The following is a 17,270-nucleotide window of genomic DNA, read 5'->3' on the forward strand; positions in this document are numbered from 1 at the left end:
CCTCATCACAAAACACGAAGGTGCTAAATATCAATGTCAGACTGCAAAGCAGCCATGAAAATAAGCACCGGCCCGTATGCTCGGAGATTAAAAAGAGAGTCGAGTGGGCCAAATAAGAATCGGGATTTTTCTTGTTCTTAAGAGCTTATTATGTGCCAGGGCTGGGGTGGATACAAACTAATCGGATTGGACACGGTCCCTGCCCCACATGGGGCTCAGCGTCTCGGTCCCCACTTTCCAGATGAGGGAACTGAGGCCCAGAGAGGTGAAGTGACTTGCCCTAAGTCACAGGGCAGACAAGCGACAGAGCCATTTGCTAAAAGAACGTTAAAAGGAATTGGCAAGTTGCGGCGGTTTGTCGTCTTTCGTTGGCCTCAACTCGCCGGCTCCTTCTGTGGGGGGAATCTGGTTTCCAGGGGGAACTGGGTTTGTGAGAGATCCCTGTGAGCATTTGATGTAGGGGACGCTTGGGGGTGACTTCAGTTGTTACGTGAAGCAGTAGAAAGGGCAGATAGAGAGGAAGGAGGGTGGACAGAGAGGCAAGAGACGATGGGGATGATAAATGTGAGAGGGCACAATTCTCCTGGGACAAAAGTCTGATGATTTGAGAAAACCACCAGGCTTGAAGGGGGCACGCTTCCAATCCTTTCAACAGCCCATTTTGGTTGTCGTCTATTTCCTCTTCCTCAGAGGCTGCCGGCGGAAAGAAGGGTGGCAAGAAGAAGGGGTCTTCCTTCCAGACCGTATCGGCTCTTTTCAGGGTAAGGTACAGTCTCTTGTAGAAAGGCCGGAGAAAACGGCTGCCGTACTGTTCTGGGGCCAAGACTGGATATCAGATGCCCCCTAAGATCTGACGCTTCAGAACAGAGAGGCGTCTTGGACTAATGGATAGAGCCCGGGCGTCAGAAGGTCCCGGGTCCTCGTCCCGGCTCTGGCGCTTGTCCGCTGTGTGACCTGGGGCAACTCACTTCCCTTCTCTGGGCCTCGGTTCCCTCTTCTGTTAAATGGATGAAGGCTGTGAGGCCCAGGTAGGACATGGACTGTGTCCAACCTGACTGGCTTTGGATCTTCCCCAGAGCTTAGTCCTGGCACCTGGTAAGCACTTAAATACCACAAAAAATGGGGAAGAAAATAAGCGGAGTTACCATTTTAAATAGATAAAGAGCAAGGAAGTACTTTGGCTTTCTTCCTCTTTTGCTTCTCTGCCATTTTAGCCACTTGAGGCATTGGAAGATTTGTTCTTTGAAAAATTCCTCAATATGTACAGGAGGGTTTTGTTAAAAAATCTAAATGAACCAAAATGTCCTTGGATTGCAGTCCTCTCGCAGTGACTCTGAAGGATCTGCCTATTGACACGGGACACGATTTCCATATTTGAGCTCATTTTGAAAAGAAAGACCCAAAACGGACGACCCGAGAGAAGAAAATGGCTCTAATGGAAGACTAACGTATCACAGTTCATTTTCCAAAGGGTTTCCCAACATTTAAATGCCAACACGCCAAAAACTGTCCTTTAAAATTAAACTTGAAGTCATCTGCTAGTTTTTTAATGGCATTCATTAAGCACTTACTATGTACTAGGCACTGTACTAAGCACTGGGGTAGAAACAAGCTAATCGGGCGGGACACAGTCCGTGTTCCACATGGGGCTCACGGTCTTAATCCTGAGGGAATTGAGGCCCAGAGAATTGAAGTGAGCTGCCCAAGGTCACACAGCAGACAAGGGGTGGGGCGGGGATTAGAACCCAGGTCCTTAATAATAATGTTGGTATTTGTCAAGCACTTACTATGTGCAGAGCACTGTGCTAAGTGCTGGGGTAGATGCAGTGTAATCAGGTTGTGTCCCACGTGAGGCTCCCACTCTTAATCCCTGTTTTACAGATGAGGTAACTGAGGCCCAGTGAAGTGACTTGCCCACAGTCACCCAGCTGACAAGTGGCAGAGCTGGGATTCGAACCCATGACCTCTGACTCCCAAGACCGTGCTCTTTCCACTGAGTCACACATTGCTTCCCCGCAGGCTCCGGGCTCTATCCACTAAGCCACGCCGCTTCTCCATACTGAAGTCACCGTACTTAATTCCGGACAAAATCCTCTAAAGCAACTGTTCAGTCATTCCTGGCAGCTGTCTGATCTGTTTCAAAGGGTCAGAACAAAACGTCATGTCACCGACCACACTGAAAAATAAAACTGGTTGGGTCAAATTCAAAAAGATATTCAGGGACTACCAAGCCTCTCTTGCCTTCCCACTATCGCCTGCTTCCATGATTCCCTTTCTTATTTTGCAAACGGCTTGGGTCTAATTGAATCCTCAAATCCCGGAAGCCTCAACAACCTTCACACACTTGTTTTAAAAATTTCTCATTAGCCGCGACCCCTAGACCGTCAGCTTATTGCGGGCGGGGAACGTAACTACCAACTCTGGAATACCGGACTCGCCCCAGCGCTTAGCACAGTGGTCTGCGCACCGTCCACCATGTCCCAGGCACTGAACCAAAGGATGGGGTAGATACAATCTAATCGAGTGGGACACAGTCCTTGTCCCACGCGAGGCTCACGGTCTTAATCCCCATTTTACGGATGAGGGAACTGAGGCCCAGAGAAGTGAAGTGGCTTGTCTGAGGTCACACCACAGAGAAAATAAGCGCTTAGTACAGCGCTCTGCACACAGTAAGTGCTCAATAAATACGATTGGAGTGGTGGAGGTGAGATTAGAACCCAGGCCCTTTTGACTCCAAGACCTGGGCTCTATTCACTGGGCCATGTTGCTCCTCTCATTTTTATTGTTGGAAAAACTGTCTTTTAACAATAATGATGATAGATGTGAAGCGCTCACTCGGAGCCAAGCACTGTCCTAAGCGCTGGGGAAGATACAGGTCCTACAGGGGGCTCACAGCCTAAGTAGGAGAGAGGCGGGAGATTGAATCCCCGTTGTGCGGATGAGGAAACAGAGGCCCGGAAAAGTGCAGTGACTTGCCAAAGATCAACAGCAGATGAGTGGCAGAGCCAGGATGTGAAGAGAGTATAGAGAAGCAGTGTGGCTCAGTGGAAAGAGCCCAGGCTTAGGAGTCAGGGGTCATGGTTTCGAATCCCGGCTCCGCCACCTGTGAGCCGTGTGACTTTGGGCCAGTCACTTAACTTCTGGGTGCCTCACTGACCTCATCTGTAAAATGGGGATGAAGACTGTGAGCCTCACATGGGACAACCTGATGTATCCAGCCCAGCGCTTAGAACAGTGCTCGGCACATAGTAAGTGCTTAACAAAGAATCCCAGCTCTGCCACTTGTCAGCTGTGTGACTGTGGGCAAGTCACTTAACTTCTCCGTGCCTCAGTTACCTCATCTGTAAAATGGGGATTAAGACTGTGAGCCCCACGTGGGACAACCTGATTTCCCCATGTCCACCCCAGCTCTTAGAACAGTGCTCTGCACATAGTAAGCGCTTAACAAATACCAACATTATTATTATTATTATTATTAATCCAGGTCCTCTGACTCCCAGGCCCGGGCTCTTTCCCCTCGGTATAAAGTATTTAAAACCTTCCCATGAGCTTTTTCTAGGCGAATTCAAAGAAATGGATGAGCAATGAATCATTAAGTACAACTGCTGGGCTGTGGCGAGTGACATCACTGATGGGAAACTATCTTTTTAACTCATAGAGTTTTCAAACCTTCCCGTGTGGTTTTCTAGGAGAATCTGAACAAGCTGATGACCAACCTGAGAAGCACTCACCCTCATTTTGTGCGATGTCTCATCCCCAACGAGACGAAAACGCCCGGTAAGGAGGGAAGCGGAGGGCCCGGCCGGCCCGGCGGGCTCCGGGGTCTCCGCCCCGCGCCCCGGGGCGGGGGGCTCACCTGCGGGGTGTCCGTCCGCAGGGGCCATGGAACACGAGCTCGTCCTTCACCAGCTGCGCTGTAACGGGGTGCTCGAAGGCATCCGCATCTGCCGGAAGGGGTTCCCCAGCAGGATCATTTACGCCGACTTCAAGCAGAGGTTGGCTTTTCACTCATTCCGTTCACTGAGAAAAATTTGGGAGGTACTTTCTGAGCACAGTTTCCCCATTGGCGATTCAGAAAACAGAACCCAGGAGAAGCCACGTGGCCTAGGGGACAGAGCCCGGGCTTGGGCATCAGCAGGACCTGCGTTCTAATCACGGCTTCTGCTACTTGTCTGCTACGACCTTGGGCAAATCACTTCACTTAACGTCTCTGGGCCTCAGTTATCACATCTTCAAAATGGGGATTAAGACCCGGAGTCTCACATGGGACAGGAATTGCATCCAACCTGATTTTCTAGTATCTACTCCAGAGATCAGTTCAGTATCTTGCACCTAGGGAACGCTTAAATACCATTTAAAATTAAAAACAAACCCAGATTTCACACTGTGTCTGAAACATCTTGAAGTCTGCGTGCAATCAGAGCGAAACAGTGTTTGCTCTGGGTTATTCCCTAGAGTTCCTCATGCCCTAATTTTAACTGGGTACTCATCCCTGAAGCATACAAGCCCTAATTGTAACAGAAAGAATACACCTTAAGGCTCCTTATGATCTTTCCTAAAACAAAAAGCAGCGTGCCCTAGTGGAAAGAGCCCGGGCCTGGGAACCAGAGGATCTGGGTTCCAATCCCGACTCTGCCACTCGTCTGCTGTGGGACCTTGGGCAAATCACTTCACTTCTCTGTGCCTCAGTCCCCTCATCTGGAAGATGGGAATTCAATATCTGTATTCCCTCCTATGTGGACTGTGAGCCCCACGAGGAACAGAGACTGTGTCCAACCCGATTAACTTTTAACTACCCTGGTCTTTTAAACAGGGCTTGACACACAGTCACTGCTTAACAAGTACCATTATTAAAAGTCATTATTAGTACTATTATTATTATTTAAAAAGGCAAGAAGAATATGGCTGGTACTTCAGCAAATTGCTTCTCGTTGGTTCCCCCCCCAAGATGACATATACCATCCGAACAACGAGTCAGCCGGGATAAAGCGTCTCGACCTGTGATCCGGTCACAGTCACTCCATCCGGTCACTCAGCCACTCAGTCCTGTCCCTCGACCGATACGTAACGGTCGCTAATAGTGAACAACAGATTTTCTACACAGGAGGAAGCCCGACTTTGCATTCCCCGTAGACTGTAAGCTCACTGTGGGCAGGGAATACGGCTACCAACTCTACTGTACTGGACTCTCCTTAATCCCCAGTCCAGTGCTCTGCCCACAGTAAGCGCTCAATTAATACCATTGATGATGATGACCATCTGAACACTTCTCCCTTTCCGGAACGAAGGAGAAGAGGGAAAATTTCTGTCTACTTGCTCTTGGAGTCTCCGCTCTGGGAGATCCTTCACCTGGGTAGATATCGGGCAGTCGGGTCTTCCGCTGGCCCCGTCCAGTACCGTGTGTTCGGTGGGGATGGAGGGGAGCCTGGGGCGCTCTGGATTCTCACCTCCCCTACTGTGCTCTCCTCAGTTAGAGAATCTCCTCTAGGCTGCAGGCTCACTATGGGCAGGGAATATATCTACCTGCGCCGTTCTAGCGGATTCTCCCAGGCTCTTAGGTCATGCTCTGCCCTCAATAAATACCATTGATGATAACGACCACCTACCACTTCTCCCTTTCCGCAACCGAGGAGAGGAGGGAAAATTTCTGTCTACTTGCTCCGGGAGTCTCCCCTCTGAGGCAATCATTCATCCGGGTAGCTTGGGGCAGACGAGTTTTCAGTTGGCCTGCCCTTGTCCGGTACTGAGTGTTTGGTGGAGGTAGAGGGGGAATAGTCTCAACTGCTGACAGGGTTTTCCCCACCGTGCTCTCCTCAGTTAGATAATCTCCTTGCTTCCGCTTCCTCGGCCAGATACAAGGTCTTGAACGCGAGCGCCATCCCGGAGGGGCAGTTCATCGACAGCAAGAAGGCCTCGGAGAAACTCCTCGGGTCCATCGACGTCGACCACACGCAGTATAAATTCGGCCACACCAAGGTACCGGTCCGACTCGGTCCTCCCGGCCCCCGGGGCCCTCCCGGCCGGACTCCCGACGGGAGACGGGAGGTGATGGTGTGCCACTATTCCCCTCGATCAGGTGTTCTTCAAAGCTGGACTCCTGGGTCTCCTGGAGGAGATGCGAGACGAGAAGCTGGCCCAGCTGATAACGCGCACCCAGGCCAGGTGTCGCGGCTTCCTCATGAGGGTGGAATTCCAGAAGATGATGGAGAGGAGGTAGGGATCTTAACAAGCCTCTGCGTCTTCGCCAATTCCTCATTCAGCCGCTGCCTCGTACTTGCGTTGGGTTCACTGAGCTTCAGTTTTAAAGCCTCGTTGGAAATGATCTTAATTTACAGGGAGCCCATCTTCCGCATCCAGTATGACGTCCTCTCCTTCATTGGAAATGTTCTTCATTTCCAGGGAGGGAGTCCATTTTCTGCACCCAGTACGACGTTTGCTTCTTCACTGGAAATAATCATAACTTCCAGGGAGGGAGTCCATCTTCCTGTCCAGAACTGCGTCCTCGCCTTAATTGGAAATGCTCTTGAATTGCAGGGAGTCCATCTTCTGCATCCAGTACAACGTCCGCGCCTTCATGAACGTCAAACACTGGCCCTGGATGAAGCTCTATTTCAAGATCAAGCCGCTGCTCAAGAGCGCCGAGACGGAGAAGGAGATGGCCAACATGAAGGAGGAGTTCGAGAAGGCCAAAGAGGACCTCGCCAAGTCGGAGGCCAAAAGGAAGGAACTGGAAGAGAAGATGGTGGCTCTGACCCAAGAGAAGAATGACCTTCAACTCCAAGTCCAGTCAGTGAGTATCAGGTTTTTGGGGGTTTTTAGAGTATTTGCTAAGTGCTCATTGTGTCCCGGGCACTGTACTATGCGCGGCGATGGACACAAGCTGATCAGATTGGACACAGTCCATGTCCCACATGGGGCTCACACTCTTATCCCCCATTTCCTAGATAAGGGAATTGAGGCCCAAAGAAGTGAAATGACTTGCCCAAGGTCACACAGCAGACGAGCAGTGGGGCCGAGATCAGAACTGGGGTCTTTCTGAACTGGCGTTGCACATGTTTCTCCCTCGCTTTCAACCAAAAGAGGGTGGTTTCCAGTAGGACCCTCCGAGATGGCAGGCTCCTGGAAAGCCACTCAACCGTGCCGCTAATTTCCCAAACCATCTTATCGGACTCCTCCAAAATGACAGAGGTCTAGTTCCATGTAACACTATGCATGTGTTAAGTTAATGACAAAAATGACGCCAGATTTCTATGGTCCAGTCTTGAAAAGGTAGTCGTTAAGGGTCTGCATTCAAGAGCTTGGCCTCAAGCGTAGACTGCAATCTACGTTGGCACCAGAGTTTTTAAAAATATCCCATTTGATTATTCTGTGCAACACTCAAAAAAACCCCAGAACTTTAGACATATTTCCAACAGCAATTTTGATTCTGTTTCTGAGGTCTGAATTATATCTTCCTTTACATAAGTTTCCCTAGTGCTCTGAACCAAATCACCTGCTCCAGGATATAAAATTCTACCAAATAAATCACCGTCATTCCCACGCTTGCACTCATGTGGATACACCCACCCATTCATCTAAAAATTCCCTCTCTCTCTCACCCACCTACTTCCCCTTTCATCCAACCACTCTCTCAGCCAATCTCTCTCTCCCCTAACTACTCCCTCGCACCTCCTCTCTGTCTCTCGTTCACCCACTCTCACACCTACCCACCCGCTTTCTCTCTCCCAGATCTCCCACACAACGCTGTTTCAAGCAAAATGACGGGGACCGTGTGGTCACTCTGTCACCAGTAACTCGTTAGCACTTCAAAGGGAGCCACCTGCCACTACTTAAAATCCACTGTTTATTAGAAATCTATTTTAAGCAGTTTTAAATTGATTTCCTTGAGGTGCCCATGACTACTGATAAGTGCCAGACAGGTGTCAGAGAAATGCAGACTCCTTGAAACAGGCTTTCTAAGACTTCTCCTTTCTTCTCTAACCTTCTTGAAATTCGCCCGGTGTTATTGAAGTCGATCGTTTTCAAACCATCTTTCCCCTACCTCCCTTGAAACAACAGTTACATCAACACCGTTCTTTAAGGATGTGGATGTTTGCAGGGAGGCAACTAATGTGGAAATAATGCCTGTGTTACCAAGAACATATAGAAAAGGGAGATTTTTTTTAAAAAAAAAACTTCACGGGGGAGGAATGAAATCGTTGGACTGAGACAAATGCCAGGCTCCTCAACATCATCGCAGAGGGGACAGAGAGACAAAGACAAGAAAATAGATTGGCCACCTTATAAAACTACGGTGGCCCTCGGCCCAGAATGCCTACAGTTCCGGTTGTTTCCTTCAGGAACCAAGATGATGGGCAGGGCAGCCTAGTGGAAGGAGCCTGGGCCTGGGAGTCAGAGATTCTGAGTTCTAAAACCGCCTCCACCACTTCTCTGCTGTGTGTGAAGTTGGGCGGGTCACTTCACTGGGCCTTAGTTTCCTCACCTGCAAAATGGAGATCCAATACCTGTTCTCCCTCATGTGAGCCTCATGTGGGCCCTGATTTATCTTGTATCTACCCCAGCGCTTGACCTATAATAAGCACTCAACAAATGGCACAGTTATTATCGGAGGGTTGGAGTAGCTTCTTTTGGAGAACCAACTGAAAAAGGTGCTTAATCCTGTCCTCACCTTAGGTGATTTTATAAACTTCAAGCCTTTCAAATGAGAAACGACTGTATAGTCCTTTCACTAGGCGCTCACTTTGCATGGACTTAAGCAATACCAGGTTAGATGGATCACTGGGCTAGCTGGTCCTTTAGTCCCCGAGTCCTTAACCCAAAGGCGACTGATAAAGAGATACCAGATTCCGAAACGAACCCCCCTTAAACAGTATGAAGTCGAACCAAGTCAGACCTGGAATGGGGAAAACGTTTGATTTCCACCCCCAGGAAGCGGAAGGCTTGGCCGACGCGGAGGAGAGGTGCGACCAGCTGATCAAGACGAAAATCCAACTGGAGGCCAAAATCAAAGAGGTGACGGAGAGGGCGGAGGACGAGGAGGAGATCAACGCCGAGCTGACGGCCAAGAAGAGGAAGCTGGAGGACGAGTGCTCCGAGCTGAAGAAGGACATCGACGACCTGGAGCTGACGCTGGCCAAGGTGGAGAAGGAGAAGCACGCCACCGAGAACAAGGTGGGCACCCTACTCCGTCGCGGGCGTTTGGAAGTTCTGGCATAGGGCTTCTGTGCTGCTCCCTTCCGAGGTTAACCATTCTGAGCCTACTGCGGGCAGTGAGCTCACTGTGAGCAGGGAATGTGCTCACCTGCTCTGTTGTATCCTCAGGGAATATATCTGCTGATTCTGTTGTACCCTACTCTCCCAAGAGCTCAGTACAGTGCTCTGCACACGATAAGCACTCAATACATACCAATGACGGGTCGAATAAGAGGACGACGTTGAGGTCCTTTGCAGAAATAGGGGGAATGATAGGCTTTCTGGGGGAGTGGCTCGGGACAAGCCTGACCACTGACGTGCATGATTAAATCCCTGCTCTCCCTTCCACTTAGACAGGGAACCCCATGTGAAACAGGGGCTGTGCCAACCTGATCAACGTCTATCTACCCCACAGCTTAGAACAGTGTTCGACATATAGTAAGTGATTAAAATACAATAATAGTAGTCAGCCACCATGAATGCACGCCCCTTGACATCTCCTCAACGTGACTTCAAGAGGAAGAAAAGGAAAGAGGGGGAGACGGGCAGCCCTGAGAAGGGCCCTGTTTGGGTGAGATGCAAGCCTGCTTCCAACCGAGACTTGGAGAGGGGGCAGATGAGCCACTCTGGTCCCCGGTCAGAGTTGGCTACCAAACCTCAGGCTTGGGAGCCCAACAGGGAATGTGCAAAACTCTTCGGGCCCACCTCAGATGACACAAAGGGGAGAGCTGAGCTCAGTGCATCTTAGGGGATAAAAAAAATAAATCTAAATTTGGATCTCCCCCCCATTTCCCCCGATTAGACTATAAGCCCATCACTGGGCAGGGATGGTCTCTATCTGTTGCTGAATTCTACATTCCAAGCGCTTAGTACGGTGCTCTGCACATAGTGAGCACTCAATAAATACTACTGAATGAAAGAATGAATCATCTTCACCCCTCCTCTTTGGTCACTTCTTTCCTATGTTCTCCATTTCCTGCTATGGCTATGACCCAGTCGTAATACCCACAAACACATTAGCAGAGTTAACCGAGCACATACCTTCACCCCAGGTGAAAAACCTGACGGAGGAGATGGCCACCCTAGACGAGACCATCGCGAAACTGACCAAAGAGAAGAAAGCTCTCCAGGAGGCCCACCAGCAGACCCTGGATGACCTCCAGGCCGAGGAGGACAAAGTCAACACGCTCACCAAGGCCAAGACCAAGCTGGAACAGCAAGTGGACGACGTAAGCCCGAATGATAACCAAACGGGTTTTCCCTCTCCAGAATGATTCAGCACGAGTGAGGAAACGCTGCTATAAGCGGCACGTGTGTGACCGTATCCGCATTTAGCTTGAAGGCTCTAGAGAAAATCAATTTCCCCCTTGATAGGCCCTGCGGCCTAGTGGATAGAGCCTGGGCCTGGGAGTCAGAAGGAGCTGGATTCTCATCCAGGCTCTGCCACTCGGTCTGCTGGGTGACCTTGGGCAAGTCACTTCATTTCTCCGTGCTTCCGGACCCTCATCTGTAAAATGAGGATGAAGATTGGGAACCTACGGTGGAAAATGGACTGTCCAAACCTCATTAGCTTGGATCTACCTCAGCGCTTAATAGAGCTGGGACATAGTGAGCGCTAAACAAATACTATTAAAAAGAGAGTGAAAGTACAGAAATAGGAATTTTACCAATCTGGGGCCCATTCCTGATATTTTCTTCATGTGTTATGTTATAAATCTATTTATGGTTTCATTACATGACAACTGAAATACTTATTAAATAGTTTCAAATTCGATTATTATCCACACTTAGTCCTATAGACTGTCAGCCACTTGTGTATAATAACGGTATCTGATAAGCGCTTACTATGTGCCAAGCACTGTTCTAAGTGCTGGGGTAGATTGTCCCACGTGGGGCTCACAGTCTAAATCCCCATTTTACAGATGAGGGAACTGAGGCCCAGAGAAGTGAAGTGACTTGCCCAAAGTCACACAGTTGACAAGTGACGGAGCCGGGATTAGAACCCACAGCCTCTGACTCCCAAGGCCGGGTTCTTTCCACTAAGCCACACTGCTTCTCACGTAGAGATTGCACCTACCAACTCTGTTGTACTGGACTTGCCCAAGTACTTAGTAGAGTGCTCTGCACACAGTAAGTGCTCAGTAAATACGCTTGATTGATTAGCATTACAATATTTAGCAGCGTGGCTCAGTGGAAGGAGCCTGGGCTTTGGAGTCAGAGCTCATGAGTTCGAATCCCAGCTCTGCCACCTGTCAGCTGTGTGACTGTGGGCGAGTCACTTCACTTCTCTGTGCCTCAGTTACCTCATCTGTAAAATGAGGATGAAGACTGTGAGCTCCACGTGGGACAACCTGATTCCCCTGTGTCTACCCCAGCGCTTAGAACAGTGCTCTGCACATAGTAAGCGCTTAACAAATACCAACATTATTATTTAGCATTATTTAATCACCTGGGCATTAATATACATTGAAGAGAAACAGCCTGTGAGAAATCAAAGAAATCAGAAAAGCAGATGGACTAGTTATTAAAGCATGGGCCTGGGAGTCAGAAGGACCTGGGTTCTAATCCTGGCTCCACCACTTGTCTGCTGTGTGAACTCAGGCAAGTCACTTAACTTCTCTGTGCCCCAGTTACCTCATCTGTAAAATGGGGATTAAGACCATGAGTCCCATGCTCTGCCACTTGGCAGCTGTGTGACTGTGGGCAAGTCGCTTAACTTCTCTGTGCCTCAGTTACACCTCATCTGTAAAAGGGGTTTAAGACTGAGCTTCACGTGGGACAAGCTGATTACCCTGTATCTACCCCAGCGCTTAGAACAGTGCTCTGCACATAGTAAGCGCTTAACAAATACCAACATTATTAACATGGACTGTGTCTAACCTGATTAGCCCGCACCTACTCTGAGCTTAGTCCAGTGACTGGCACAAGGGAACGGCTGAGCAAATACCATTAGAAGAAATTCACCGTATTATTATGAATTCAGCTCGAAGGGTCTCTGGAGCAAGAGAAGAAACTTCGTATGGACCTGGAACGGGCCAAGAGGAAACTCGAGGGAGACCTGAAGTTGGCCCAGGAATCCACGATGGATATAGAAAATGATAAACAGCAGCTTGATGAGAAACTCAAAAAGTAAGCGTGTAGAAAAAAGTTCCTTCTAGGAGGAACTGGAATCTGGCTTGGTGCTAACACATGCTGTTCTTCAAATAGGAAAGAGTTTGAAATGAGCAACCTGCAGAGCAAAATTGAGGATGAACAGGCGCTGGGCATGCAGCTGCAGAAGAAGATCAAAGAGCTACAGGTCGGCCATTTCTCCCGCCCTACGGGAAAGGGTTCCCGGGGAGGGGCTGACCGGAACCTGTTTTCCCCGTGCGCGTCCCCAGGCCCGCCTCGAGGAGCCGGAGAAGGAGACCGAGGCCGAGCGGGCGTCTCCTCCCGGTCCCGCGGTCTCCCCGTCGGGTCGCGCTGGGGAGGGGCTGACCGGAGCGCGTTTTCCCCGTGTGCCGCCCCCAGGCCCGCATCGAGGAGCTGGAGGAGGAGATCGAGGCCGAGCGGGCGTCTCGCGCCAAAGCGGAGAAGCAGAGGTCCGACCTGTCCCGGGAGCTGGAGGAGATCAGCGAGCGGCTGGAGGAGGCCGGCGGGGCCACCTCCGCCCAGATCGAGATGAACAAGAAGCGCGAGGCCGAGTTCCAGAAGATGCGGCGGGACCTGGAGGAGGCCACCCTGCAGCACGAGGCCACGGCGGCCGCCCTGCGCAAGAAGCACGCCGACAGCGTGGCCGAGCTCGGGGAGCAGATCGACAACCTGCAGCGGGTCAAGCAGAAGCTGGAGAAGGAGAAGAGCGAGATGAAGATGGAGATCGACGACCTGGCCGGCAACATGGAGACCGTCTCCAAGGCCAAGGTATGGCGGGAAGCTTGGAGGACTGACCCTTTTAAGGTTATAAAATCAACTGGTCCTACCGAAGAGGCAGCGTGGAAAGAGCGCGTCTTGGGAGTCAGAGGTCGTGGGTTCTAATCCCAGCTCTGCCACTTGTCTGCTGTGTGACCTTGGGCAAGCCATAACTTCTCTGAGCCTCAGTTCCGGATCAAGACTGTGAGCCCCGTGTGGGGCAACCTGATTACCTTGTATCTACCCCAGCATTTAGTACAGTGCCTGACACATAGCAGGCGCTATTTCTGTCCTTCTCCCAAACAGGGAAACCTGGAAAAAATGTGCCGCGCTCTAGAAGATCAGCTTAGCGAAGTGAAGACGAAGGAAGACGAACAACAGCGGTTGATCAACGAACTGTCGGCTCAAAGGGCCCGCTTACAAACGGAATCAGGTCAGAACTAGAACCAAATAAATCGGGCTACCTTGCTCGGGGTGAGACCGTCTACCCAGTTCTCTCCACCGTGACGATATGATTGATCTTTTCCCGACTGATCCCATCGCCCCGTTCCACCGACGAGCAGTTCTGGCTAAGCACCAATTGTGTGTGGAACACTGAATTTAGTCCCGGGCGTGAGGACGATAGCGGTCGGTTCCTCGATCGGTGATTTTTATGGAGCATTGATTATGTGCTCAGGACACAGAAAGAAAAAAAAATGGTTTGCTTCTTATAGCACTGAAGACCAAAGACCAATGAATCACTGTGGGCAGGAAATATACCTACCAAATAAAGGCATATTATATATATATATATATATATGTATATAAAATAAAGGACTCTCCCAAGCACTTAGTACAGTGCTCTGCACCCAGTAAGCGCTCACTAAAGTCCATTGATTGATTGTCCTCTAAACCGTAAGCTCACTGTGGGCAGGGAATTCGTCTACCAACTCTGTTATAGCGGATTCACCCACGTGCTTAGCTTAGTGCTCCGCCCCCAGTAGGTACTCAGTAAATAGCACGGATTGATTGATCAAATCTCCTTTCTTGCTGCCGGTCTTCCACAGGCGAGTTTTCCCGCCAGCTTGACGAGAAAGACTCTCTGGTGTCTCAGCTGTCGCGAGGCAAGCAAGCCTTCACCCAGCAGATTGAGGAACTGAAGAGGCAACTGGAAGAGGAGACAAAAGTGAGAATTTGACCAGCGGTTGAGATTGTGAAAGTCCCCCGGCGGCCTATCACCCAGAGGGCCGCCAAACGATGTGCATTCGGAGAGAGGTCACGTTCGTCCCCGACTCCCCGTCCTTCCCCCTCTCCCCCAGGCCAAGAACGCCCTGGCCCACGCCCTCCAGTCCTCCCGCCACGACTGCGACCTGCTGCGGGAGCAGTACGAGGAGGAGCAGGAAGCCAAGGCCGAGCTGCAGAGGGCCATGTCCAAGGCCAACAGCGAGGTCGCCCAGTGGAGGACCAAGTACGAGACCGACGCCATCCAGCGCACGGAGGAGCTGGAGGAGGCCAAGTAGGTGGAGTTTTGATAAGAAGACGGGAAGGAGAGAGGGAGAGACAGAGAGGACAAAAACGAGCTTCGAGAGTGAGAGAAAAACGCCATCGCCCTCGGCTCAACAGCACTTATATGTATAAAAGTCGATAAATTCTATATTTTAAAACCATTTGCATTAATGTCTCTCTCCCCCTCTTGACTGTCAGCTCACTGTGGGCAGGGAACCTGACTACCAACTCTGTTGGATCGGACCCTCCCAAGCATTCACTCATTCATTCATTCAATCGTATTTATTGAGCGTTTACTGTGTGCAGAGCACCGTACTAAGCGCTTGGGACGGACAATTTGGCAACAGAGAGAGACAGTCCCTGCCCAACAACGGGCTCACAGTCTCAAAGGGGGGAGAGAGACAGCAAAACCAAACAAGTAGTCGGGTCTCCGTACCATCAAAATAGAGAAATAGAATCATAGATTCGAGCACTTAGTACAGTCCTCTGCACACTGGAAGCTCTTCATGAAAACCATCGATTGACTGATGGACGGGGAGATTGTTGTGGGAAGGGAATGTGTCTACCAACTCTGTTGGAGTTGATCCTCCCACACACTTAGTACAGTTCTCTGCGCACTGTAAACTCTTCATCGCTTGGTTGATAGACTTCATCGCTTGGTTGATAGGTTGTGGGCAGGGAACGTGCCTACCATCTCCGTTGGATTGCACTCTCCCGCTCTGTGCGTTCATAGTGTTTGATAATTCCAATGACTGATCACCCATTTTAAAACGGACAGTCTTTGAAGATGATACATTGGCAGGGCAGGGATTTTAAAGGTGATGTAAAATGTTGGGGGAGACCATTGATTACCTTTTTCAGACACATTTGGGCCGAGATGAAGCGTCAGACAAAGCGTGTTTGCTTCGACAAAACTTAAGTACATATCCGTGATGGACTTTAATGGCAGTCTTCCCCTGAAGACTGTCATCTCCTTGTAGGCAGGGAATGTTTCCCACTCGCTCTGATGTACTGGGCTCTTCCAAGTGTCACTCTGCACCCAGTAAACACTAAATACCACGATTTAGTGGTATTCGCTTTGAAATGGATTCACTTTGATTTCCTGCAATCCGTTCTCCATCACTCATCGTCTGCCTTCGGGGGCTTTCCAGGAAGAAGCTGGCTCAGCGGCTGCAGGACGCCGAGGAGCACGTCGAAGCCGTGAATGCCAAATGCGCGTCCCTGGAGAAGACCAAGCAGCGGCTGCAGAACGAGGTGGAGGATCTCATGATCGACGTGGAGAGATCCAACGCCGCCTGCGCCGCCCTAGATAAGAAGCAGAGGAACTTCGACAAGGTACCTCCGGACGGACGGCTCCGTTTCCCGGCCGCCTCACCGGCCTGCTTCCTCCGGAGCCCGGGTTGACGATTTCCCCTTCTCCAGGTCCTGGCAGAATGGAAGCAGAAATCTGAGGAGACTCAGGCCGAGCTGGAGGCGTCTCAGAAAGAGGCCCGCTCGCTGAGCACGGAGCTGTTCAAGATGAAGAACGCCTACGAGGAGTCTCTGGACCACTTGGAGACGCTGAAGCGCGAGAACAAGAACCTGCAACGTGAGTGTCCAGGGGTCTGTTGGTCTCTCTCTCTCCCTCTTCCCCGGCTTTACGGGCTGCGGGATCAAAACCGTCCCCGGCCCTTTCTCCGACAGAGGAGATCTCCGACCTCACCGAGCAGATCGCCGAGGGAGGGAAACATATCCACGAGCTGGAGAAAGTCAAGAAGCAGATTGAGCAGGAGAAGTGTGAGCTGCAGGCCGCCCTGGAGGAAGCCGAGGTGGGCACCATATTGGCTTGTTGTGACCACAGACAAAGGAAAGATGAATTCGCCCCTTTTTAAATGGTATTTGTTAAGGATTTTCTAGGTGCCAGGAACTGTACTAAGCATTGGAGTAGGTACAAGGTAATCAGTTTGGATCTCGTCCATGTCCCACACAGGGCTCACAGTCTTAACCCCCATCTTACAGATGAGGTGACAGGCACAGAGAACTTAAGTGACCCGTCCAAAAATCACACGGCAGACAAGTGGTGGAGCTGGGATGAGAGCTCAGGTCCTCTGACTCCCAAGCCCGGACTCTTTCCGCTAAGCTGTGCTGCATTTGTAAACCTATGGCCTGACTCAAGAATCTGAGTGTGGGAATTCATTTGATTGTATTTATTGAGCTTTTATTATGTGCAGAGCACTGTACTAAATGCCTGGGAGTACAATATAACAATAAAAAGGCACATTCGCTGTCCACAAGAGCTTACGCTCTTGGAAGGGGGGGAGGGGGGCAGAGACAGACATCAATACCAATAAATTAAACTACAGATGCGCACCTACGTGCTGTGAGGCTGGGAGAGGGGAAAAGCAAAGGGAGCAAACCAAGGCAATGCAGAGGGAGTGGGAGATGAGGAAAAGTGGGGATTAGTCTGGGAAGGCCTCTTGGAGGAGAAGGGCCTTCAATGAGACTTGGAAGCGGGGGGAAATAATTATCTGGCGGATCGGAGGAGGGCCTTCCAGGCCGGAGGCAGGACGTAGGCTAGGGGTCAGTGGCGAGATGGAGGCTCAGTGAGAAGGTTAGCACTAGGGGAGCGAGGTGTCCGGGCTGGGTTGTAGGAGAGAAATGAGGGGAGGTAGGAAGGGGAAAGGTGGTGGAGGGCTTTAAATTCAATGGTGAGGAGTTTTGATGCA

At 50.5% G+C, this 17,270-nt stretch overlaps 1 protein-coding gene across 1 annotated transcript in view; it reads left to right on the forward strand.

Moving 5' to 3' along the window:
• The window catches only part of LOC100086010 (myosin-4), a 43,395-nt gene that overhangs the window by 19,784 nt on the left and 6,341 nt on the right, over positions 1-17,270 (forward strand). The window contains exons 15-31 of the mRNA XM_029048793.2: positions 691-761; positions 3,690-3,777; positions 3,878-3,995; positions 5,853-5,976; positions 6,077-6,213; positions 6,535-6,790; positions 8,929-9,171; positions 10,245-10,421; positions 12,176-12,321; positions 12,400-12,490; positions 12,703-13,092; positions 13,387-13,513; positions 14,127-14,245; positions 14,379-14,575; positions 15,717-15,900; positions 15,988-16,153; positions 16,249-16,373. Of these exons, the coding sequence (XP_028904626.1) occupies positions 691-761; positions 3,690-3,777; positions 3,878-3,995; positions 5,853-5,976; positions 6,077-6,213; positions 6,535-6,790; positions 8,929-9,171; positions 10,245-10,421; positions 12,176-12,321; positions 12,400-12,490; positions 12,703-13,092; positions 13,387-13,513; positions 14,127-14,245; positions 14,379-14,575; positions 15,717-15,900; positions 15,988-16,153; positions 16,249-16,373 (2,759 nt within the window). The remainder of the gene's footprint in view (positions 1-690; positions 762-3,689; positions 3,778-3,877; positions 3,996-5,852; positions 5,977-6,076; positions 6,214-6,534; positions 6,791-8,928; positions 9,172-10,244; positions 10,422-12,175; positions 12,322-12,399; positions 12,491-12,702; positions 13,093-13,386; positions 13,514-14,126; positions 14,246-14,378; positions 14,576-15,716; positions 15,901-15,987; positions 16,154-16,248; positions 16,374-17,270) is intronic.

Source organism: Ornithorhynchus anatinus, chromosome 21 (assembly GCF_004115215.2).
Source record: "Ornithorhynchus anatinus isolate Pmale09 chromosome 21, mOrnAna1.pri.v4, whole genome shotgun sequence".
Lineage (NCBI taxonomy): Eukaryota > Metazoa > Chordata > Mammalia > Monotremata > Ornithorhynchidae > Ornithorhynchus > Ornithorhynchus anatinus.